Genomic DNA, 26,936 nt, shown 5'->3' on the forward strand with positions numbered 1-26,936 from the left:
AGCATCACATATTTGTGTTTTGTCTTTTACTGCACAGTGTACCGTGGAGAAGGTTTATCACACATAATAACAAACATGAACCGTCCGGCTGTGGGGCTCTTTGTTCGTTTGGCAGCCGTTTTTGGACTTGAAGCTTCAACTGCTTCTTAAATGTAAGAAAATGCACTTTGGGCATATTCGTCTTCTCTCTCCTGCCAACCAGCAGAGGATGTCTCCCAAGTACAGTTCCAGAATCAAACGCGTCTCCTTTAAAGTTCCTGCTATGACGAAGAGAACTGAAAATAATTATGCAGTGGTGACAAACATCTGGCAGCTACAACACTGTTGCAATAGCGTTGCTTGTGATATTTTTCGGTTTTAACAGAAGATGTACCAAAACATTTTTAGCAGTTTATTCTTGAATCAAAATCACCTTAAAACAACATCAGCAGCTTTTTTTTCTCCTGAAAATGAGGAACTCGCCTACCAACAACAACTCAGCTCTATCCAGTTTACCCCGTTTATGTTTACTGTGGCTCTTTGGCTCAGTCTAACACCACCGTGTTTGGGGGAGCAAACAGTCTTTGAATCTAACAGAGCAATGCAAGTGTAACTCATAGAAACACAAAGTATTGGGAGATGCACTGTGTTCAAAGAAGCTATGGTTACCTATTACTAGGGATGGGTACCAGTATCCGGTGCCATGATGGCTTCTGACATAAACGGTAGTAACCAGACCGAAGAGCAGTGCACTTTTCTGTGCTTTTTTTCCTGAGCTGTGGTACACTTTAGGTTCTAGCCAATCATTTTACGTTTCCAAGAATAGTAGGCGGGTCCAGGTACACACGTTCTTTTAGAGCAGAGCTACAGATTGAAAATGCCCAAGGCGAAGCGGTCAAAAGTCTGAATCTGATGAAACACCTGGCGACGCATAGCGTTTTTTTAAAAGCCGAGAAATGCGCCGTATTTGATAGCTTGCTGCGAGACCTCACACCGAGCACATCTACTGCGGGTGTGGTGCCTGTTATCGACCCGGAGTTAGCAACATCCCCCAAAAACCCCAAGAGGAGAGTCCTGGCCCCTAGCCCTGCCAGTGTAGCAGAAATGATGAGGATGATGATGCAGCAGCAGCCGTTCTTCTCTGCGTGAGTAGCTTAATGTTGTTCGTGTGTAATTTACGCTGAGTAGGCTAACCACGTTATTACATTAATGCATGTAAGGTGAACTAGCAAACATCATCATAGCTACATGCAGCTCTCTTCTTGTTTGATGGCAGATACTCCCTTCACCCTGGACAAAAAGGCTAAAATGACCAAAGAAAAAGTGGAAAACAGTTAAACATGAGAGGTTTTTGGACAAAGTTTGTGTTTTTTCCATTGTTTAAGCTGCTTCCAGCCAAGAGTGATACCATATATGCCCCATAGCTGCAGAAAAGGCTAACATTGTTATCTTTTTACAAAAAACAGCTGAACATGAGAGGTTTTTGGACAAAGTGTGTGTTCTCCATTCTTTAAGCACCGGCACCGTTTCAAAAGTACCGGTTTGGCACCGGTATCGGATAAAACCTAAACGATACCCATCCCTAAATGGGAGATGCACTGTGTTCAAAGAAGCTATGGTTACCTATTACTACGGATGGGTACCGGTGGCTCTGACATAAACGGTAGTAACCAGACCGAAAAGCAGCGCACATTTCGGTGCTTTTATTTTCCTGAGCTGTGATACACTTTGGATTCCAGCCAATCATTTTACGTTTCCGAGGATAGTAGGCGGGTCCAGGTACGTACGTTCTTTTAGAGCAGAGCTACAGATTAAAAATGCCCAAGGCGAAGCGGTCAAAGTCTGGCTGTACTTCACAGTAAAAGATGCAAACTCAGCAGCTGCAACAAGTGCTTTAAGCTGATACTGTGATGCTGTCAAAGGAGGTAACACCTCGAATCCGATGAAACACCTGGCGACGCATAACGTGCAGAGAAATGCGCCATATTTGAGACCTCACACCGAGCACATCTACTGCGGGTGTGGTGAATCTCCATTAGCGAGTTAGCGCGATCGCCCCGTGCGTGGGGGTGGACGTTATCATTTTGCAGAAAAAAAAGAGACTGCTAAAAATAAAAACATGAGAGGTTTTTGGACAAAGTTTGTGTTCTTTATTCTTTAAGCACCGGTTTGAGCACCGTTTAAGCACCGGCACCGTTTCATAAGTACTGATTTGGCACCGGTATCGGATAAAACCTAAACGATACCCATCCCTACCTGTTACCTAGATTCTGGTGCTTTACTTGCACTTGGCAGCCTGCATGAAATACTGTGTGTAAAGGACAGTCGTTTTGCAAGTTCAAGTCAAACTGCTCAAATTTTAATACCATCAATTTGCACATCATAGACCATTTAGTAAATATTTGATCATCAAGCAAGACCCTGTAAGTCACTATCATCAGAACAAGAGTCTGTCAAACACCCAGTAACACCTTCACCCAGAGAAACCCCCAAAGTCAGCAGTGACACACAAACAGCTCCCAGTCCCACACAGATGTTCGAGGCTCACGATGTCTTTGTAAAAACCAACAGTCATTTTAAAGACAAGAATTACAGTGCTGTGCCATTACTCATCACCTCACCTTCGAGACGCTTAACAAACGATATATTATTAATCTTTAGTTTAAAACGAGACAAAATAGGGGGTTAAACCCTAAAGATCCACTCCCTCCAACAGTTTGTTTGCTGTTTCTGGTGATCGGTGAGGGCTAAACGACAGCACTGCTTAGAGGATGGGAAGAAACAGACCCTGAGCTTTCAGTGTATTCTGGGTTAGGAAACCAGATCATCAGAGTTAGGCCAACTGCTGGGACAGCAGGCTGTGGGTGAGGCCTGGCTGAGGCACTGCTGGTGGTCCTCGTCAATGCTGCTGCTGCGTCGAGACCAGAGCTGATGGCTGACCACCACCCTGTAGGACAACACAGGAGAGCTCACTTAGAGATCGGTGTGCAATAATCCACATCCTTTATTGCTCTAACTTTCATATGATAGGTGTATTACTGGAACAAACCCTATACCTGGCTCTGGAAGGGCTAACCACGTCCTGTCTGTTGTGTTCAAACCTGGAGCTGTAGCTGTACTTACACCACTACAAAGACAGACTGATTTCAGCATTTTAAAGGAGCCACTTTCTCTTCTAGTTTTATGTTTTCCTTTCATTGTTCTGCAGTTTCTCACCATGTGAGCAGGGTCACTGGTTCCCAGATGGACTCCTTGCTGGCAGAGAGGTCTCAGTAGGCTGATACCTGCACATAAGACAAAGCAAACCTGAGCGGCAGTTTCACTGTTTTCCCTCTGTGGTGACACGCCAAAGTCACAGCAACCCAGCTGAATACATAACAGTGAAGATTGATGGGCGGAGCAATGCAATCATGCACGGACTGATTTGCGTGTTTAGGTCTAGCAGGACAAGCACAGAGATGAGTCCACAGTCAGAGGCCATAAGAAGATCATCTGTAACCTTCACTAAAGCTGTTTCTGTGCTGTGATGGTGCAGGGCATTCAAGAGGATAACAGTGAGTGAATTATATCCTTAAACTTAGTTACAGCGCTTTAGAAAGACAAATACTGTGGGATATATTCATGTAAACCAACATAATCATCCTGCTATTACCAGGTTTCTGTTCATCAATTATTAGCTCGTGACCTGATGTTTAACCCTTTAAGACCTACCATAGAACCAAGTCCGCCAGAGCTTATATTATATTTTTACATATTGTGGAGCCATTTTTGGGAGCATTTCAAGTTGCTATACATCGATACAACCATTACAGCCTAGATTTTAATAATATGTCTGCATTAAGTGCATAGTAATTACATAAATTGCAAAAAAGTGCAATAAACTACAAAAAAAGTTGCACAAAATAGTTTCCCACCACAGGAAATTTATTTTGAGTTTCTTCATAGTTTTATTTTTGAAATACACCAATTTTTATACACTGCAGGAAAAACGAAAATAAATATTATGATGCAAATTTGCAAAAAAGCAGCATATGCATCAAAATAAACTATTTCCAGCAGTGCAATATGAGTCCTAAGCATCCCAGAAACCACACAGAAAGTCATAAAGTCAAACATAACTTTTAAAAACACCAGTAATGGCTCATGAGGCCTGATGGTAAAAAACTACATTTCTGCGAAAATGACGTCACTTCCGGTTTCGGGCAGGTCATGGCGGACATGCGATAGTTCGTGCTGATGGACGTAGGAAGTGTTACAAACAGCTGATTGGATCAGCAAAGCGTGTTTCTGGAATATTATGTTTTTGTTGCTGCAAGTGCTTTTTATGCAGTTTTTGCAAAGCTATATGTGGAAGGAAACTGTGACCGAGGACAAGCTGATGGCATAAGATGTAAGTACAACTCCTCCGGTTTCATATGCAAAAAAATTATTGCGCTAGCTTACGTGGTTGCAGAGCTACAAGGATTTAAAAGTAGTTACGCAAAACAGAGCGTGCTGCTCTGACCGGCTTTAAAGGGTTAACAGTCCACATTTCACTGATTTACTCTTTGGTGCAGATGTGGATACAAGATTGTTCTGTTTTATGCTGAAATAGTTACTGATTTATGGTTGTTTCTTCGGTGGTCTGGAAGTAGACACAGGCTCTAAGGGGGTGTTTTCTCCCAAATATCTATAATGCCTGCATCATTTTTGGACATCACTCAGACAGACAGCACGTTCTCTCAAGGAGAACATGCAGCTAAACATATCAACCCTGTTCCAAATGGGGGACGGCATCAGAGAAAACTACACAATCTGTTTTGACAAAGTTACAGTTATCAAGAACTGCAAAACCTGCAGAATAGCTAATCTCAGTCAGGTGACCGTTATCTCATTTCAAAACAGCAGTGCACATACATTTCGCCCTGTTGCTCCAGTACTTCTGCTCCCACTCATCCAGTAAGATGTTGAGGTATCTTGGACACTCGAAGAAGCGAAGGTAGCGAGATGATGACGGCGATGGGAAAACGCGCTCGAACTCTCCTCGACGGTTCAGCTCATCTTCGCTCTCTGCCAGAACCCGGATTTCCTCTGGAGTCAAAACATCCAACACTGTGTGCATCAAGTCCTGAGAGACAATGAAAGGCACAAGGTAGCTGCATGCACTTACGCTTCCTGTTAAACTATTAAAGTCACTGTGTGTGTGTGTGTGTGTGTGTGTGTGTGTGTACGTACCCGGTTAGCGTCACCGTGCTTCAGATAAAAGGCTCGTTTGACCTTCTCATCAGCAGACACATCCACTTTGGGCCTCTCTCCATTCCCTGCACACAAACTACAAACAAGTGCACACGTTCATGACGAGCTCATTTCTGAGGCTGCAGCTAAAAACCCAGAGGGGTAGCGTCTTATTTTTACCTGCTGCTGGAGCTGGACGCGCTGCTGCAGGGGGTAACCACATCTTCTCTTGAAGGAACACGAAAGCCAGCCAAGTTCAGGAGATCTTTGATCATCTGACCCTTTATGGAAACATCTAGCCCCGTGTTGGAGTGAAGGCTGGATCAGAGTTACAGATGTAGTTAAAGGTAACTTTTTCTTTTAAAGAAATGTGTTATTTTAATGTGGGCATTTGTTACCTAGGCGATATGTTCACTTCTAGAATCCAGGGTTTGAGGTTCTCATCCAGCAGGATGTCGAAGCCAAACAGCTCGTGGCAGCTGTAAGGTGTCCGAACGTGCAGCTTCATCAGGCTGTTAACATACGGCTCTGACCTGGCCACGACACGGGAGGGAGGAAGCTGATTTCAGCATCTTAATCATTATCCTAATGCACCGTTTTATCTTCAGAAATACATACAGGGGTCTTTAAAGGTGCAGCACGTTTGTGAGGTTAGCACCTTTTAGAGCATTTGTAAGCAAGGTTATTATCGTTAACGAAAACTAACGAAAACTAACGAAATAACGAAAACTAGAAGTGAAAAAACATTTTCGTTAACGGAAATAAAAATAAAAACAAAAAAAGGAAAACTAACTAAAACTATAATGAGTGTTCACAAAACTAACTAAAATGAACTGAATTTATAGCAAAAATGTGTTTAGTTTTCATTGATGAGTGCGTGTCATACAAGAGTCAAGGGTGAAAATGAAGTTTAGTTTCCAGGTTTTTTTCTTGCTGTGTCTCATTATGCCAGCAGGTGGCAGCACGTTAGTCGAGTCGTCTGTGTCGCTGCTCCGTCCACGCGCAGAATCATGTCAGGAAAAGTCGGGAGCCAGAGTCCAATTTGGGATTACTTTGAATATGACTGTGTTTTGGATAAAGCAAGTGTCTTGTAGTGGAAACAGACAAATTATGAGGGACATTTCTAAAGGGAAAAAATCCCACAAACCTTAAAGTGCACTTGAAAAGCTCACACAAGAAGGCTAACCTAGCTTAGCTTGAGAAGGTAAGGGAGCACACTCAACCCTCATCCCCAGAAAACAGAAGCTAACCCCAGGCAAGGCAGCGTGATGCATCCCGAGACAACAGGACGGGGATATCTACACAACTGTGTGAGTCAATTACCTTCAAAAAGTTTATCAATTCACTTGAACCAAAATTACGAACACCCGGTGCTGCGAGAGTTAATAGTCTCATTGGGGCCAAGATATACATTTTATAGTTGCCTGGTATCAATGGTTGTTCATCTGCCTTTATTTATTTATTTAAAGAACCCATAGGTGGGAATGTGAGTTGTCTGTCTCTGCGTGTTAGCCCTGCGACAGACAGGCGACCTGTCCAGGGTGCAGTATGGTAGCTGGAATAGCAACATACCCAAGGATGAGCAGAATGACTGATATGATGAAACTGGGATTTTGTTACACTTAATTATTGCAAACACAACTAAAACTATAACTGAAACTAATTAAAACTGATATAAAATTGAAAATCTGAAGTCAAAACTAAATAAAAAAAAAAACTAATGAAAATTGCAAAACTATTAAAACCCTGTTTGTAAGGACATGTTCCTCAGTGGAAAGAAATCACAATTTCTGCACTGAAATACACATCTAAAGAAATATCACAGGTTATGGATGCAGATGGTTTTAGCTAAAAGATAATAAAAACAAACTGATCTCTGCAGCCAGCCACTGAGCAGGCAAACTTACGCTATGATAGTTTTGATCACGATGTCTTTAATCTTCTCCCATATCGGGGTGGTATTGACTCCCTTTGACCCGAGGTACTGCCACAAGGCCTTCAGAGCCCTGAAAACACAAAGTAATATCCTCCCAAGTCACACATACAGAAACAGCAAAGACACTACGCTGGACTATTGCATTTCCTTATCAGGTTATACTAAAAGCTCCTTGATAAGCTGTCCGCTGGACGCTACAGCCAGAGAACGGACGAGGAGTAGAAACGGGCTCCAAGGAAAACTCTTTCAAAAAAGCCTGGCACAGCGTTGAAAAGCTGCCTACATCTGTGTCCAAAGGTCAAAAGGTCAAATTCTCTACAATTCACACTTCAGTTACCATTTGTGCCCCTGGCAGGCCTTGTAATCACTGTTGGTCTGGTACTCAGAGTTCTTCTTGTTGACACTGTAGTTGGTCAGGTGCATGAACTTATTACTCAGAGTCTTCATGGAAGACGAATACCTAGAGGCATGGAGGGGTGACAACTCAATCTTATTCATATGCATCCCGTGTGAAATTAAGTGGCACGAGCAACGCGGTGGGAAACTCACTTGCAGCTAGCAAATCGAACCAGTCCATCTGAGAACATGTAGACTCTGAGCGGGTTGTAAGATGTCACGTAGACGTAGAGCCGCAAGTCAAACTTGTTCCCGCTGATGAGGTAGGGCTTATCTAGATACCTGCAAACATCCAGTTAGAGCATGTTAATGCACCAACATTGAGTTACTTAGGCTGCTGAGCTCTAAACTATCAAAGGATTACTCACTTCTGCACAAGTAGAGGTCTTTTACGAGGCATCTGACTCCACTTGTGGATAACCTGAATGCCTATTCCTCTGGCTGATGCGGGCTATTGAAGAAAAAAAAGAAAGGAAACAAGTAATAACAATAAATAAAACATATTTTACTCGATTCATATATAAATCACGTGTAATATGTGCAGGTGGATCCACACAGTGGTTTTACTCAGACTACAGGCTCTGATAAACTCTGTGTGTTAACAGTGCCAACACACATACAACGACACTTTGTTTTTTCCATAGTTCAACCTGTCTCTAGTTTATAATCTATAACATATTTAATTATCTTAAGGAAATAAAGCTAATGTGCGTCACACAGTTGTATTGTTGCACATGTTTGTTGCCCCGTAGGTGTTTGTGACTTTAACCCTTTAAGACCTACCATAGAACCAAGTCCGCCAGAGCTTATATTATATGTTTACATGCTGTGGAGCCATTTTTGGGAGCATTTCAAGTTGCTATACATCAATACAACCATTATAGCCCAAATTTTAATAATATGTCTGCATTAAGTGAATAGTAATTACATAAATTGCAAAAAAGTGCAATAAACTACAAAAAAATTGAAAATCGTTTTTGTTTTTTTAACATATTTTTCTAGTTAGAGAAATTTAAGAGGCTTATCCCTCAAAACTGTAAATACAAAAAAGTTGCACAAAATAGTTTCCCACCACAGGAAATTTATTTTGAGTGTCTTCATAGTTTTATTTTTGAAATACACTACATTTCCGAGAAAACGTCGTCACTTCCGGTTTCGGGCGGACATGCGATAGTTCGCGCTGATGGACGTAGGAAGTGTTACAAACAGCTGATCGGATCAGCAAAGCGTGTTTCTGGAATATTATGTTTTTGTTGCTGCAAGTGCTTTTTATGCAGTTTTTGCAAAACTATATGTGGAAGGAAACTGTGACCGAGGACAAGCTGATGGCATAAGATGTAAGTACAACTCCTCCAGTTTCATATGCAAAAAAATTATTGCGCTAGCTTACGTGGTTGCAGAGCTACCGGGATTTAAAAATAGTTACGCAAAACAGAGCGTGCTGCTCAGACCGGTTTTAAAGGATAAACAAACCAGCATACTGGTTTGTTTATCCAGAGAAAAGCTGCTTCCACCTCCACAACAACAAACCGTCTCAGCTGTAATGGGAAGTTCGTCTGAATTGTTGTTTCCACAAAGACAGTGAAATTTCTGTTATTAGATTACTCGCTCCGTCTGAGCAGCTAGTTTCCTTTAGTCGATGAAATGAACTGGAAGCTTCTGCTGTGCATGTTTTTTATGCTAATATCCCTGCTAAGTAAATCTGGCAGATAGTGTGCTGTCTGTGTATTACAATGGGTGCTCAGATCTTCGGTACATAAAATCACACTCTATGAACTGAACGTACGGGTTTGATGATCCATTTTTGTTTGGCGCCCCCTTCCTCCCAGGCTTTGCGGAGCAGCTTGATGTCTTGAGGAAGAACAAAGGTCTGGGGGAAAAAACTGAACTCTTGTTTGCCGAAGCGGACTTGCATCTTGGATAGGTTCCTCCACAGCCGGTCCTTTCTCCCAATCTGAAATGTTCCTGGAAAATGGTTCAGCTGGGACACACAAACACACAAAAGTACAGTCAAAATCTGGACTTTCTCAGCGTGCTATCAAGAGTAGTCCATGTGCAGGTGCTGACCTTCTGGTGTTCTCCAAGAGCTTTGAAGCCAGGAGACTTCATGTGGTGTCCCCAGCAGCCCAGCCAGTCATGGCTTTCTATGTGAAAACACGTGTTTATCAGCCAGGGTCAGGAGTTACCTTTTTATCTTAGCCTTTAAATATTAGACTGAAATTCTTCACCATCTAATGTTTTTGTTGCACCCACAGATATACACTAACCTCAACAATCACATGACCCCTATGAGCAAGCGCTCGGGCGACAGTGGGGAGGAAAAACTCCTTTTTAACTCTACACAAATCATCTTGTCACAGCTAATCCCAGAGCTTTTCAAAGAACCAATTTCAGCAATATCTGTGTGTGACATGTAACGACATGTAACAACTTACTCTTTGTGACTCTGAAGTGTGATCTGCCGATGGTTTGCTTGACAATATTAGGAGTTACGGTGCTCATCTTCCATTTTAACAGTCGCCTTTGCTCTGCAGGAAGCAGTTCCACTGCAAAGAACACACCGATTCATTCTTTTAACAGGTAACACATGCTGTAAAATACAGTATCCAGAGTTGTATACAGTGAAGAAGTGAAAACATTAACATAATAATCAACATGTGTTGGGGTAGCGTTCAGGCAGCTGCTCTGTGTTGGTACAGAGCATTGAAGATGATAACAGTGGGTGGATTATATTCTTAAACTTCACAGCGCTTTCAGAAAGACGTCTACTGTGATAAAGTCCACTCCCCACTGCTGTGTAATCAACTATTGTAAATGTTATCAGGAAATGATCAGGAGAGGGTTTTCACAGAGGCAGGAGAGTGTGCTCTGTTTGTTCTGACAGAAACAGGAAGTGCTACTCTACAGAGAGAGAGCTAAAACTTCACAGCGCTTTCAGAAAGACGTCTACTGTGATAAAGTCCACTCCCCACTGCTGTGTAATCAATTATTGTAAATGTTATCAGGAAATGATCAGGAGAGGGTTTTCACAAAGGCAGGAGAGTGTGCTCTGTTTGTTCTGACAGGAACAGGAAGTGCTACTCTACTGCAGAGAGAGCTCAAACTAAGTGAGAGCGCCCCCCAGAGGATTTTTCTCTGCCTGGGTTATCCTCATTATCTGAGGGTGGGCTCTACAGATGTATGCTGGAGTTTTCTGGGCACGTACAATGGTCTACATACTGTGATAGACCGGAAATCTACAGATCACTGAATATTACTCTTGTAACAATGCACCACGTTTGATTGACGAGTAAACCTCTGTCATGGGTTTTATCTTACCCAGCAGCATTAACGTAGGCTCTGAAGTAGCCACGATTACTTGACTAGTCACGATCGTCACGACTAATTTAACAGTCGACGCGTCGTTTGAAGCTTTGTAAGATCCTGAAAGACGCAGTAGGATTTAAGAGTGTAATAAGGGACTGAAACACAAGGTGGCAGCACTGCATCTAAGGAGGATGCCAGCTGCCGTTGAACGCCTTCTGTCCAAATCAGGGGCCGCATCCTCCTGAGGCCGCATTTGAAGGCCGATTACGGTGACGCGACGAAGCCTGTCCAAATTCGGCTGTCAAGTTTCCAACAATGGCAGCAGCTGCTTAGTTTTAACATTGCTCTTATTAATCTTTCTGGGTCACAAAATAAACGTTTAAGATATTTTCAGGTGAGACTGTAGCTGTGTAAACTTCAAATATCTGCTCGGTTCATCAAGTAATCACATTTTTCCAAAAGTGCTCCGACGTTTTCAGAGATGTCTGTTACCCACCAGCTCGATAGCCGACAGGGAGGTCAAGGGTCACTAGAGCCGGCGAGAACAGCGAACTCCTGGAATATCTTTTTCAAACCCCCGTGGTCTTTGGCTACTCAGGTTAACCATGATATACAAGTCACTCAGATAACGTAAACATTTGATTGTTTGGCTTTTTCCAGTGTTTTATTTGTTCCTGAGTAAATCGGTTTGGCTGAGATTAAAGTTTTTACACAGCTGAATAAACGTCAAGCAGAAAAGTGATTAAACAGAAGTGTGAGACGGCCGAGTTTATTAAACTCCACCAAGACAATCTGCAAATCTGCAAACTATCATCTTGTCTTTATTTTTAGTTAGCACATACGTTAAACACTTAAAGCTGTAAGCTAATGATAGTTATATAAGAGCAGATGCTGCTGGTGCAAGAAGCTGTAGTTTTACGTCCAATGGATGATGATCTGATTAGTCGACTATCAAAATAACCGTTTGTAGCAGCCCTACTGCTGGTATCATGCACTTGTCTGGAGTGCTCTGTTACAACCACACCATAAAGACTTGTGGTATCGGTCACACTAACCAGCAACCTACAAGTATTAGAGAAACTAATGCAGATCTTTCAAAGTTTCTTTCTTAGCAACACTGGTTGGTTTCTGGTGGTGTTGCATGGCTGTAGATATGAATGAGCATGGTTGGTCCTCCAGCACACAGCCAGCTATGCAGACCGATCTCCACGTGTTGTAGCAGGTTACGGTCACCAGGCGACAGAGTCACTAACATGTCTGTGGGCTTCTCCTGCTCGTGCTGATGTTGGTCCTTCAAACACGCGTTATGACAAACAAAGCGCTGAACAGTGCAGCCACTCTTTCCTTCTCATCCTGTTTTCTAAGCTCCTTTTCTGTTCCAGGCCTGAATTCACCCATCAGCATCTCTATGCACAGTGCCATGCAAAGCTATGTGCTGCTGGTTTTTATGAGAACTGCATGCAAGTACGACTGTGTAGGTGTCCCTCACTCTGTGCTGCAAAATAATTATGCAAATGGACACAAACCTAGTAACACAACTAACGCATCATACAGGTGACAGCTGCTCAAACCACTGATGTGGTTAGCATCTGCTGAGGGGTCAGGTGTGTATTCTGTACAGGTGTGTGGATGTTAACATGACAGAAAAGCTCTCACTGCTAACATGACTTCAGAGGCTGATCTGATGTTGTGTGTATACCATGTTAAACACAGCATAAAGTGCAAAAATTTGGTTATTGAAACAAATGTGATTAAGGTCTTCAAAAAGGTCTTAAAAAACAAAAAGCTAGTTTTGTTTAATTAGCTAACAAGTCACAAATTAGACCGATTCAGTGCAAATTCAGTCGTAAATTAACCAGAAGTGCAATCTTCCAGCTAAGAGCAAACATTTTTTAGACAAACGAGCATTGTAAATATCTGCAGCGCAGTAACTGTGGAGTCTAAAAATACTTCTTAAACATATCTAGATGATGTAGCTATTTTCCACGCTGCTTTAGCCCCGGGCAGTGACCGAGGCTGTGGAAACGTTTGGTGAGCCCAAAGGAAACAAGCCATAAACGAGATAATGTGGACGTGTTGTAAAGATATAAATCAAGAAGTTACAGGGTGTTGCAGAGATATATAAATAACTGAAGATCAACTTATTATATTACAGTTACAACTCTGACCTTTCTCATTGGCGGTGCTGAAATAGAGGGTCGGAGGGATACGGGGAAACAGACTGGGAACTAGTGCTGGTTGCTCCTCTTGACTGTCTCCTGGTTCCAACGACATTGGCTCCTCGATGCTGACAGAAAGACAAAGTCATGAACATCATCCCTATGCCCACATCTCACGGTTAGAATTACGTTTGCCAACTTCTAACTACGAGACGCCGGCATCTGGTTCACAGTTGTAATGTCAAGTCTCCTCTGCTCATAGAGAGCAAGCAAATACACCATCTCATAGGACAGTATTTCAAAGGCGGTTCAAAATAGGGCTGTGAATATGACCAAAATCTCATATCATGATATAAGACATCTATCGTCCCGATAACGATATAAATCACAAAAATATAACATTAAAATTCTGTGACTCTCGGGCAGCTCGACTTGCGTGAAGTGTTTCCAGCTGTGCGTCATGTACCTGGAGTCGAGTGTTTTAACCGATGCATGAAACGATACATTTTTAGACATAAGTTGTAACGGCGCCGTTTTCTTTGTGAGTATTTATCACACGGCGTGCTGCGGGGAAAAGCCTGTTCTAACGTTTGAGTCTAAGGTTTATTTTTTAGCACCTGGCGTCTTTTTTACTTCTCATCCGTAAATAATCTGCTCTTTCACGTGATTCAGTTTATTTTGAAAAGTCTCAACAGGATCTTGAACTTTATTATGAAAGGTTTATGTGGAAAATAAACCAGCGGACACGCGATGCTGTTACCGTCGCTGTTTCTAACGACAACCCATAAAAACAGGCGCTTGTCCGTCCGTAGTGTGGTTATATTAAATATAAGAGAAAGAGAGAACTTTAAGAAATTAATAATAACTACAGTGATCAAAACATGAAAAAATATTGCCGTAAACAGTTTATTTTGCGACACCACAAAACAAACGATAGCGTAAAATGAAACGATCAACGTTTTTATATCGTTATATCGAACAGCCCTACTTCAAAATGACAAGTTAAATGATATACAGTCAACCTGATGAGACAAACATGCCAAAACACTCACATGACAGTCATAGGAAGCAGAGATCTTCTTCCAGTGATGACAGGTAAGCTTGACGGGATTTGTGACATACAGGAGCTTTAGCTTTCGGGGAGGGCTGTTATTCTATTTAGAGTGCCAGTCTATTTAGATCAACACAAACCAATCAGCTGGACGGGTTAAAAGGAACAAATGTGACAATAGCAGTCCTGATCCAGAGTGGTTTCACAGAGAATCAGTTCCTAGTCTTTGGTAGGCAGTTCTACTGTTCACGCCATAACAGAGGATAACAATATGATGCACAATGCTGCAGACCTTTCCACCACTCTCCAGCTGTCTGCCCCTTTGAACTGAAAGAGTTCACAAGCTCTGATGGACATTTGACACTATTTTAGGAGACCAATCAGAAAGCGCCAGGCCCTGAAAGGAGCGTTCAAATCTTTAAAAGTTTCTGATGAAAATTAAAGTGGGTAAAGTGCTTTATAAATAAAGCTGGTATGGTATAGCTGAAGGTCAGAGTAAAAGCACAGGTTACTGAAGTACTGAGACTGCTGTAATTCTGGTGGTATACAGTCTCATATGTATCCCAAATAACTGCTGTGGCGGAGCGGCATGACATGGGAAGAAGGTGCCGGAGCTACAGCCACTAATGCTGCGAGTCTTAATAAATCAGTAACAGCCAGCTGCAGGAAAAAGTTGAAATACTTCGGAATTAACAGGATTTCTGCAACAACCCGTCTGGAATCTACTCTCGTCTTCTCTACTTCAGGTATTCCAGTTAGGAGAGGAGTTTGGACAATTTCTTTAGACTAGGTGGTGAAGGACGGCTTAAGCAGAAGAGAAATCATTTCTACCTGAGATTCTTCTTCAGTTTAATTTTATAAATGACAAAATTGTGTCAGCAGATGAGGAGATAAAATAATTATTGTTGATAAACTAGTATTAAATAAATTATTACTTAAAGTTTCTCAGGAAAAACTTACATTTTATTTATGTCATTGAATCGGTTTTCCTTTATTTCTTTGCATCCCTGTCACACGTGCATGTTTCAGATCATCAAACAAGTTGTAATATTAGACAAAGATAACACAAGTAAATAAAAAGTGCTAATTGGATTTAAGAACACGCTTTGACTGCAAAACCATTATTGTGATGTGTTTATTTATTTTCTTGCTGGTGTTTGGGATCTTTATCCTCCTACGTAACTACACTGGATGCCAGTGTCACGGCTGGCTCACGAGGAGGATTACAACCCCTGCTTACTCTGATTGTCACGGTCCTGAGTCTGTGACTCAGTGTTTTTCTGTTTGTATTAGTTATCTTTGATTTCATGAGGGTTTGATTTCGGTCGCTAGTATTCCTAACTCCCTAGGTCCTTGGCATTTCTTGTGTTCTCCTTCTTAGGTCGTGGTTCTGTGTTTCTTCTGTTAGTATACAGTAATTTCTGTCAGTGTGTCTCTTGTTCTGTCACTGTATCCCCTAGTTTAGTCCACGTCTGTTCAGTTTCCTGTTTTACTTTGAAAGTCTGTGTACTATGTCAGTGTGTTGAGTTTTGCCTCCCCTTGTCTTGTCATGTCTGATGAGTCCCAGCTGTGCTCTCCTCCTGTTTCACATCCCCTAATCACCTCAGTATGTATTTAAGCTTTGTGTTTTTTCCCTGCCAGTTGTTGCGTCCTCCACGTTTGTTGTGTGTGTATTCATTGTCGTCTACCTTCAGCATCTCCAGTCTAGTTAGTTTAAGTTGTTGTTTATGTATCGCCAAGGGTGACTCACCAGCAAATAAAGCTGTCGTTTAAGTTAATGTTTTGTCTCCGAGTGCTGCACGTGGATCCAGCCACTGACAGCCACACAACTCATCATGACACTGATAAATGCTGATAAATACACTAACAACAAGTGCAGAGATCAAGCACAAAGGCTAGCTAGCAAAAGTGGGCAGAATTCATGGTTTCATCAGTTACTGCAGGACCTCCAGGTCCTGAAGCAGCAGAGCAGCCCCACACCCTCACATTACCACCACTATATCTGACTGTTGGTATGATGCTGTTCTTATGAGAAGGATGTAATGAAGAATGCAAACTTGTCAGTCCACAGAATATTTTCCCAAAACTCAAGCACGTGTTCGTTTTGACACAACTGAACTGCTACGTCCACAGTGTTGTACCACGATTCACATTTTAAAGCGCGCACTGATAAAAAGGATCTGTCTGCTGAAGAATGTGTTTATGTTAGGTTTTAAATATCGCTTAAGTAAATATGCCTGTGCAGCATGTTTTTTGTTGTTTTTTTACTTTTACTTCTCTTTCAACTGACAAAGAACCATATTTGGAATTGGAAGAATATTTGTCCTATGAAGGTCACAGTAAATAAACCAGTGATGGTGTGTGTGTGGTTACTGCATGTCTTACCAGGAGGGGAGAGTGATGCACCCTCCGGATGAAGAGCCAGCGATGGATGAGCTGTCTGACTCAACAACAAATAACAATGTTCTCATCAGTACTATATTATTACATAATTACACAACATGTCATATAATATCATCAACAGAAAACTGACCAGCTGATTAACGACAGCACAAGTATGACAGAGTTTACTTAAACGTCTCACCGTCATCGCTGCAGGCAAGCTCATCAGCTAGCTCCTCTTCTTCTGCACCCACCTGTGCAGCATGCTCCGGGCTGAGCAAAACCAAGTGTAATTACTAAAGGGAAGATGTGAAGGAGGGAAACCTGAAATGTGACGTAGCTGATTCTCACCCAGGGGGAGGGAGAGTCTCCTCAAGCAGGGATTCCTGTGTCGGTGAAGGCGAGGAAAGGGATGGAAAGAAATCTGATGCGGAGGCTGGCTGTCCCTGTCTTGTGAGGTGAATGGCTGAAATCTGATTGGTCATTGAGCCCACCAAGGCTCCTGCAGGACAGGAGGAAACATCTGCATGTGAACTACAGTCTAACTACACAGTGCTGTGAATACAAAACTGGGGCTCATACCAAACCAAGAAATGTGTATTCCATTAAAAATCATTAAATTAAAAGAAAAACATACAAACAAATGAATAAATAAATAAAAAGGCCTCCTTTGTTTTAATAAGGATATTCAATTATTGAGAATGAAAATATATCTAAAGACTCATGATCCTGGGTACGGTTGACCGAGTATGTGTTTTTAAAAATTTGTAACTTTTTTTTGCAACATTTTAAACAAAGAACAGTGGGTGGAAACATATTAACCCAGTGTTTCCCAAACTTGTTTTGCTAGGGGGAAAAATCCCCCCCAACATCTCCAACATGTCAGGAGTAGTTAGTCTTTATAAGAAGTGTTTGTGAACTAAAAATCAAGAATGTGGAATTCTGTTTGTCCGTGATTTGGAGAGCCCAGCGCTGCTCTTGACGCAGGGAAACCCAATCCTGCAGGCAGACCTACCTCGGCACTTGTGCAGGTGAAGCCACAGTTAAGATTTGCTTCACCACATTTTCTAGTCTTTGGCTCAGAATAAAGTTGGTTTGGAAACATATTCAGTGATGCTTCATCTCCTGCTTTGCGTTTGTGTGGGCGCTCCGTCAAAAACCTGTCCGTTATGCTAGCAGTTTCGACCCTAACCCTTTGTATTAACCAAAGACAGCCTGTGTAAACACGACCTATGCTGCTGTGTTGACTTGTATAAGGATCCCAGACACAGAGTTAAAAGTCCAACATTTTTGCTTCCCAAAGGTTGATTCTGTTCATCTGGACGTAGCATCAGTGGGAGAAACGAGTCGTCACTCATCCAGCTGACTTCTTCAGTCTCAGCTGACTGCAGGTTTCCAACCTTAGTTTAACTTTTCTGTTACCGGAGAAAAGTACGGCCCATTGCATGGCCGGCTCAGACTCCTTCCATCTTTTTTGCCCGGCCTCCAGACCTTTAGTTTATTTTACTTGCTCTTTCTGCCCGAATAAAACCATTTTAACAAACAAACTCACAACAACCTTTGATGGAAAACTGTCCTTTCCAGGAAACCTTCAGAATTGGCTTCTCGACAACCATAGCTAGCTGATTTAACTGCACTTCACTGCTGTGCTGCAATATGTGCACTGAGATCCTAACATACGGAGAAACATTATGTTCAGATTGGGTCTAGTGCAGTTAGATCATAGAGTTCATTGTGCAGAGAAGACGTGGAGAACGCTAAGCTGATTGCTGCATCAACAGGGTAACAACAGCTGGAAAAAATAAGGCTTGTCATCACTGGGGAAAAATCTCAATGCACAGAGATTTTGCAACCAATGCCAACTCCATATGTCCACAGTCTGAGGTCCAAACCATCCTCAATCTCCCACAAACCGGCGCCTGCTCATATGAGTGTTCAATGGATTAATCAGTCAATTAGCTGGAAGATGCAGCTGATCTTATCATCAATCAATTTATGAGTACAATATTCTTTGCTGTTCTATTAATAAAACAACTGCACCTTTAAATTAGCTTGTTATCTCATATTCATATCTATACCCAGACCATCTCCACGTCCTGCGTTCCATTAGTATGGGTGTAGCACAAGCAAACAAAAGGTTCTGATTACCTGCAGCAGCGTCTGGTGGAGGTGGCTTTTCTGAGTCACTGGCACATTTCAAAGGTGGCGTGGGACTGTTTGGAAAGGAACTGATACGTTTGCATGCGGGCTGGGTTCTTCCCAGCAGACTATATGGGATCTGCTTGGTTAGATCTAGTGATGCTCTTTTTTGGGACTTGGCGATTGTAGTTGCTCCCAAAACTGTGAGAGGAACACCTTTCACAAGGAGCTGACAGTCAAAAGAAATGTCAAACAAAGTTGTGCCGCTGTTGTGTGTCTGACCGTATTTTGCTGCTGGTGGGATTGAATAACTCCTCTGTGGAGGTTTCGCTTCTCCTCCTGTGCTTCTCGTCTCAGCGTTTGTGCTGTGGAGGCTGGAAGCATCCTTCTCCACAGCTGGCCCCTGATGTTGACAAAGACTAAGGCACATATCAGGCACTGGTGGCAAAGAGAAACAGTCTGCAGCCTCACACTACGGAGAAAACAAAACAAAACAATATCAGACAGACTTGCATAAACCTAAAATTATAGGTATATTTCTGAAGATGGCTAAATTACAGTTTTGCCTATAATAAACTATTTGCTTTTACTGATCCCTAATACAGCCCTACACAATGATTGGTTTAAATCGCTAGACTTGAACATGTCAAACATATTTATGGAAAAACAAACCATGATGGTTGTTGTGGCTGCACCTACAACAAGCACTGTGTGGAAAATAGAAATAAAAGTTGGCTTTCGTGAGTTCGAGCATTAAGCATCATAACAGCTTTAAAAGTCTAAAATCTGGAACATATTAGAGGTGGGAATCACCATACATCCCACGATACGATATTATTGCAATCTTTAAAAATATTTTTGCGATATTCAGATTCTGTACATAAAGGTAAACTTTATCAATATTCATTTTATCTAATATCAAAGTCTCACACTCAGTCTTTCTCTCATTTCAGTTTGATTGTTGACAAACTGAACGGTTTGTATTACAGTCTAGTCCAACTTAACTGAATCAACCATCTGGTACAATTATAGCTATTCTGAACTATGCAGTTTATGAAAACTATGCAGCCCATTCAGCAACTGAAGAATTTGAAAGTAAATTAAAACAAAATATAATTTTACATTAAATAAAAAAGTTTTAAACTTAATTAAAATAAAACATGTCTTAAATTAAAATAAGTAAACTGTCATGTTTATTGCTGCCAAAAACAAGTGAAACACATTTGGACAGTGAAGGAATGTCAGGATTCTTGCTCAGAAAAAGGATCAACATGCTCTGAAGTCAGAGCACAAAAACCTTTTTGTAACAAAATATCGATTTCTGCTGTCCCTGTATCCATACATTATTAGCAAACAAAATATCACCATGCTACACAGTATCCATTTTTTCCCCCACCCCTAGAACATATTATTCACAACAGGAATTTGGTTTTATTGCAAGAACATATCGAATAATGGAATTATTGATTCCTTGAATTACATTAGTTGAAGTGTGCCACATATTAAATCCCAGTCAAGCGAGCTTAGCTGTGGCTAAAATGATTTTTAAATCATTGTAATTATTATTACATCTGCATTTAATTATTATCTACAGTGTCCAAGTCATTGCTCACTACTGATAACTCGACTTCACTTCCAGCTGCAAAATGGGAGCGAGATATTTTTGTATACAAAATATATTTAAATACCTTCAAAATTACTAAAAGACCCAACATACAACTTGTACAACACACAACTGTCCACAGAATACAATGTACAGGACAAAGCGTGTTCCAAATGAGCTTTACCCACAAATAGGGATGCACCGATACCGATACTGGTATCGGGTATCGGGGCCGATACTGTAAAATGTGTGTGTACTCATACTCGTAAAAGTTAACCGATACCAACTTATTTCATTAATCAGAGGGTGGCTGTTGTAGTTTTTTAGATTGGCCACTAGGGGGACATCCCGCGCTAAACAGGCACAGGGTTAGGCGAGTGAGACTGGCAGCTCCAGATAAAAAAGAGAAACTGGAGGCTGCTGTAGCTAGGCTAAACAAAATGTCAGCAGTGTGGAACAGCTAACTTTAACTCAGGTTTTGGAAAAGCGATGAAAAATGTCAAGAGAAAATCCACGGGCAGTGTGTGTGTGTGTGGTAGAAGTATCGTTTTTTGTACTCAGTACCGGCAAGTACTCAGATCCAAGTATCGGTATGGTATCGGTTTGAAAAAATTGGTATCGTTGCATCCCTACCCACAAACATGCAGCCATTGCACAGGAAACTCTGCTGATAACCATATCCATGTTTACAGTGGTACACAGCTGTTCAGAGGTTCTGTCAGAGGACATGCTAAAATATAAAGGTAGCTGTAGACTACACACTCGTTTAAACAATGGCCTGAGCAGTTGGTTGCAACCCAAAACATTCCTAGAAATGACCATCAGTGTTGGAAAAGCACTCACCGTCAGCTTCTTGGTGTGCTGGGAAGCCTGCTTCCCTATAATCAACAGATCTTGATGAGACACTGTCCCCAGTCCCATAAGTGCATCGCCTGTGGCAGCCTGATGACTCTCCACTGCAGAAATGTTTGCAGACTGAGAGCTCTCAGACGATGTAGATTTTGGCATGGTATCTGGCAGCTGGACATTAAGGCCAACCTGGTTTTCCATCTTGGGCACAGAGGACGAGTTACTGGCCTCTGTAAGGCTGCAGCCAGTCTGCTTCAGCCCTGGTACCAGCAGTTTGTTTGGGGTTAGAGTTCCATCTGATACAGCGGTGAAGGTGCCGTCGCCTTTTTCACAAACAGCAACCACCGGTGACTTGGCTTGGTCATTTTTCCTGGATAGCTCAAAGGAGACATAACTATAAGGCACTTTTGTGGCTCTAACTGTCTTGGCTTGTGCACTTACAGGGGTTGTGGTGTTGGGATGATCTGCACTAGAACAAGCCACAAGCTTCCCACCACCCCAGGGGGAGGACTGGTTGGTTGGCATGGTAAAAACCAGCGATGTCGTCCTTATTTCTAAAGGCTGGTTTTGTGGCAGAGTTTTGGGTGATCACAGTAAACAATTTGACAGTTGAGAAAACTAATAAATGAATGGCTGACAGCTCCTCCTCCTCTTGCTGACCTGAAGTTGGTGATTTTCAATGTCAACTCCAACTAAACAGATAACCAGTTCTTGATAAAGCCAGACCAACAGTAACCACTACTTCCATGGCAAATGTCTGGGCCTCTCATCTGGGCTGGAGGTAGGCAGGAAAACATTGACTTGTGGTTGTGCTGCAGGTTTAGATATTTTCAGGTGTGAAGTATACGTCATTCAAGCTGAATCTTAAGTTTCTGGTTCATCAGGAGGAAGGTGTTTTTCTGTCATTTTCTCATATGCTGCTGCGGGAAGAAATGTGGCTGCACCAGATTGTTCACACTGAGGTATCAGGACTTGACAGGAGAATGGGATCCCCCACAGCCATCATATCATCCTCAGTCACTTTACAGGAAATGAAACTGTCCACTCTCAGCCCTAATACTGTAAGCACAAGAGAAAAAAACACAGTCAGTTATTATTAATTATTATGAAAATCCTTTCATATGATCATCACTTAGTATTTGAACATATTCGAGCCATTTTACTGCAGTAGGGACATACGAGGTCACAGGTAATCCAAATTTTCGTGTCACTGAAAAACTGGGTTGTGAACATTTTAAGTTGCTTAAATTACAGAACAAGTTTTAGGTTGACATTAAACTACTTCGAAATATTGTATCTTTATGGCTTAATCTTTGAAGAATAGCATTGGGTGACTGGAAGAATATATCTGTGTTGGTGGTGAACTTAACTGCAGTTGTTTTAGTTTTGGGTTTCCCCCCCCATATTTTCTGTGAGATTGTGTTCCAATTATATGTTATATTTGAGATGACGGCCGTTGAACACATAGCCCAGCCATAATGGGGATTGTTGTATTCCGTATGCATTTTTAATTTTGGGTGCCTTTACGTAACGTATACTAAGGCTAACATGCTTCAGGTAATATTAAGGGCATATAGACCACTGTGGCGATGTCCTATAGATCAGTAAGACCGAACGAGGGGAGTTGGCTAGCTTGAAGTAAACTATAACGTCCCATATTCACGGCTGTCGCTGCTGACTTTTGTCATAGTGACGACTGTCAGAGAAAGCGTGGAGAATTCACGTGTGAGCTGACATGCCGCTTCAGTTTAGCTTCACATTAGCCTACTTATAAGTCTAGTTTGATTACGTTAAGTGATAAAATGGTGTTAGCTGACGCGAAACTGAGTTTCCATAGAAACAATGCACCCACCCTGTGCGCTAGCGATACATAAAGCCAGTTTAACTAACCTACCTTCAGTTTACCGCTACAATGTTCACTTCGTGTTAGCTTAGCAACCCAGACCGACTCAATTAAACTGCTAAACTGTCGTCATGTGCTCTAAGAACTGCCCGGAGGATAAAATACTTTTATGAACTCATAGGAATCTTGTTATTCTGTGTTCGTACCTACTTTGTCTCATGTAATGACTAAAGCTGGTGTTCCTAGTCGAACGATAGGATGCATGTTGCACCGCTGAGCTTAAAAATCCAAATGATACATCAGCGTGACCCAAGATCGTCTATTGAACCAATAAGAAAGCAGGACTTCTTCTTCTTCTTCTTTTCATCAGTATTTATTGGCGGTTGGCAAACAGCGAAATGTTTTGCTTACCGCCACCAATTGGTGTTGAGTGTGGGCCGTACAAACAAACCTAGAGCATGGCTTGATCAGTTACTTTCCCCCTAGCATATTTATATTGTTGTTTCTGAATACTGTTCTTGTATTTGTTTATCTATGCATACAATTCTTTTGTAAGGACAACACCATTATTGTGGTACTATTTAATTCCATTTTGTATTGTACTGATGTTTAAATAAAGGTTTGAAAAAAAAAACCTAGAGCAGGACTTCTTCTTCGTAGAGGTATTTGGCGAGCGTTACTGCCACCACTTGGTAAAGATACGTCACTTCATAGTGCGGATCCCGCGCTACAGTCCCTAGTAACTGTTGCTAAGGAAATCTGGTTCAGATCTTCGTGGGCACACGGGATCGAAAGAAACGTTTATTTGCTTCGACACCAAACAGATTACATGAATCTACTGAAATCCTTTGCGTAACAAGTCCTAAATTAAACTTTATTTTAATCTCTCACAGTTTCCTTTTAGGTGTTTTCTTTCAAATAAATAAATAAATTCACCATATATTGTGTTCTAACATGATACTAACACAGCAAAGTAACGAGAGGTAGTGTCAAACGAAGGTACTATCTCCCCCACTCTCCAAACTTTCACTATCACTTTATTCTTTTTAAAAATATTTTGAATGCATTCCTAAAGCACGTATATCTCCCCGTTATAAGGTTTCAGTATCTGCTGCAGTCCGAATGGACGCTGCTAAAACTACTGTTAACAAACACGTCAAATCTCAGTGGGAAAACAAACCTTCTGGCCTGGGTGTGTATTAGGACTCGGGGTGTCTGAATTCAAAGACAAAATGGTACTCAGTAATTTGTATGCATTAAAATGACATCTTCAAAAGCTGATTCTGTTCATCTGGACGTAGCGTTTTGTGGGAGAAACGTTTCGTCATCATCAGGTGACGTCTTCAGTCTCAGCTGACTGCAGGTTTCAATCTTACAAACAGGACATTTGCATAATGACTGAAACCAGCCCATTGAAGGAACAATGGGCTGGGAGGTCAGTTCCTTAATCATAATTATGCAAATTCTCATGGATGATGACGAAACGTTTCTCCCACAAAAACGCTACGTCCAGAAGAACAGAATCAACTTTTGGAGATTTACGTATTAAAATGCCCAAAATGAGTGAAGTATTTCTCTGCGATTACAAACTCTATGTAAACAATCTTGGCATCAAAATAAAGCTCACACTTGTGAGATTTCATCAAAGGTGCAGATATTGCAGCAGATGTTAAATTTACTGAGGCTGGAAAACTTAAATAATTTTTTCCTCGCCTAATTTATTTATTTATTTATTTATTTTTGCATGTAAAACTTTTAAAATATGCGTTGGTTCACATTTTAATCCAGAAAATCAGTAATCAGCATATGCAGTGCAGTGCATGAACTGATGCCTTCTCCGGTCAATTCTGCTGAGAGTAAATCTAATGTCCCGCTCTACTGTACAAGACAATGGTTACCTGGAGGGATGTACCACTGTGAGAGGGGGGGCTATGGAATAGTCCAAGTGGTAGCAGCTTTAATTTCCCGCTCAACCATAAATCGATGGTTTTTCAACGTGATTGTTGTCACCTTGTCAACTATAAATAGATCAACAATCAACGATGACAGAACAACAGTGAATCAATGTTATCTCAATGTCAGTTTCAGGTTTCATCAGTATTTCAATGTTGTTTCAACATTGGTTTTGTGTTGACATTTCAATCCTGACGATTCTGATGGTTCAGATGGAAAATCAACATCTGTTCAATGTCTCCTTGCTATCTGGGTAAACATCGCCTGTGCAAAGATGTATGCTTATAAATCAGTAATAAAAAAAACTGCACTTTTAATAAATCAATATTGAGCTGATGTGCAGTTTGTCCAATTTTGGCTACACCTTTGAGCTGAATTTCTTAAAGTACTGAACAACAGACATGATGTAATTTCATTAACGTGCCTAAAAATGCTTGTTTTAGGAATATTTCTGTAGAATTAAGCACACATGGTGAGATTAAATGGACCCAGCACTTTAAACTCTGAGGGGCTCTGACTTCTAGTTAAAAAACAAACAAATTGTAGTTAAAAAAAAAAAAAAGCATAAAAAGCCGTTCTTATTATGGGGATTGAACAACACCCTCTTCAACTCCATCGACCAGATCAACTTCCCAGAAGGTGACTTGATGCTATAAAAAGTGTTCCTGTATTTTCTAACACTTTATTTTGGCAGACGTTTGCTGTCCAACAACCACCGGGTGGCGACTGCCACTGTGCCGTCTTGCTTGCTTGCAGTTCACAATTATAATGAACATAAATCAGTTGAAAAGTTAACAGATAAGGAAAGAAAACATCATGTAGCCTTGGGTCTTTATAGCTTTCGCCAGCAGAGGGATGACTAGAGTCCCTGTAGATTCTGCCTCTTCCAGTTCTTACTCCTCTCACTCCTTTAACTCCCTCAAGTACAAATCTTTGCTTTTTTCATTATCTTTCGCTTCTTCTCAGTCTTTTCCTCCTTTTTCCCTTCTTTATTCCTTCCTCTGTCCCTTCTCTTTTCCTTCTCTCATTACCTCCTTGTCCCTTGTTCTTGACTGTCCATCACGTTCCCTCTCCTCCTTCTCTCCTTATATATTCTTTTTAAGCCTCTCATATTTACCTTTGTTTTTTCACTTCTTTGACGTTTTCACTCTGTTTCATTCTCCTTGCCTTCTTTTCCTTTCCCTGGACTGTCCCTTTCCTTGTTCTCCATGTTCTTTTCACGTCCTCCCTCTTTTCCTTTTCCTTCCTCTCCCCAGACTCCCTTCACCATCCCTTCTGTTTCCTCTGTTTTCTCACTTTCCTCCTTTATTTTCCTTTTTTACCATCGATCCTTTCACCTTTGTCTTGCATGTCACAGCTTGGAGACCGTGTGTGTGTGAGTCTGTGTGAGTGTGTGTGTGTGTGTGTGTGAGTCTGTGTGTGTGAGTCTGTGTGTGTGTGTGAGAGAGAGAGAGATAAAAGGAGCAGGAGACCACAAGCTGACTGAAGCTGAGAAGCCGAGCAGTGAGTTCAGCAGCAGCAGGAATGCTTCTGTGAACAATGTGCAGGCAGACGGGACAGGAAGGAGACATGAGAACTAAGAACTGATGATGATGATGATCTCTCACCTACTAAACTATTTCTGAACCTGAGACTAACCTGGACCAGAGATGAATAAAGAAGAAAAAGACCCAAGAAAGAACGAGACTTTGGAGACTTTTGGATATTTTGGGATTTTTTCCTGCTGATATCAAGAAGAAAATAGGATTAAAAAAGTGAAGAAGGTGTTTGATTGGAAGATCAGTCAGAAGATGTCGATGTCCACTTTATCCCCTCAGATGCAAAGAAAAGCAGAATGAAAGGAAGTCAGTCCACCTGTTAATGGATAAGATGCTGTAGAGTAATATTTGTGTTAGTTTAAATAAAGTAAGAAGAAAAAGGCAGAACTGAAGATATATTTGGTTTGTTTAAAAAATCTGTAGCTGAGATTTTAATAAATCAAACTGAGTAACAGAACAGAGGAACAGAAAAGTTCAATAACATAAAGTGGTCAGAGGAAAGATATGTGGACAGAAGAGAACAAAGTCTAACAGGTTTGGAAAACCAAGAAAAAGAGATTTACACAAAAAAACAGGAGAAAGATAAAC

At 41.4% G+C, this 26,936-nt stretch overlaps 1 protein-coding gene across 4 annotated transcripts; it reads right to left on the bottom strand.

Moving 5' to 3' along the window:
- Positions 1-2,327: 2,327 nt before the first annotated feature.
- ttll4 (tubulin tyrosine ligase-like family, member 4) lies at positions 2,328-23,195 on the bottom strand. 4 transcript variants are annotated; one of them, XM_087829680.1, is made up of 21 exons: positions 23,068-23,195; positions 21,009-22,073; positions 18,572-19,034; positions 16,775-16,925; positions 16,626-16,696; positions 16,427-16,481; positions 13,000-13,118; positions 9,961-10,071; positions 9,593-9,669; positions 9,312-9,506; positions 7,894-7,976; positions 7,679-7,807; positions 7,467-7,589; positions 7,101-7,199; positions 5,592-5,726; positions 5,374-5,511; positions 5,194-5,290; positions 4,876-5,086; positions 3,196-3,263; positions 3,036-3,106; positions 2,328-2,926 (listed from the first exon to the last, which is right to left on the bottom strand). In XM_087829680.1, exons 2-21 carry the CDS (start codon positions 21,537-21,539, stop codon positions 2,791-2,793), a joined length of 3,063 nt encoding a protein of 1,020 aa, XP_087685806.1. In that variant the 5' UTR covers positions 21,540-22,073; positions 23,068-23,195; the 3' UTR covers positions 2,328-2,790. The 4 variants fall into 4 exon arrangements, with proteins under 4 accessions (XP_087685806.1, XP_087685807.1, XP_087685809.1 ...); XM_087829681.1 differs by having other exon boundaries at positions 23,064-23,195; XM_087829683.1 differs by having other exon boundaries at positions 18,845-19,034; positions 23,068-23,194.
- Positions 23,196-26,936: the final 3,741 nt, after the last annotated feature.

This window comes from Neolamprologus brichardi, chromosome 16 (assembly GCF_056152115.1).
Source record: "Neolamprologus brichardi isolate AB-2024 chromosome 16, ASM5615211v1, whole genome shotgun sequence".
NCBI lineage: Eukaryota > Metazoa > Chordata > Actinopteri > Cichliformes > Cichlidae > Neolamprologus > Neolamprologus brichardi.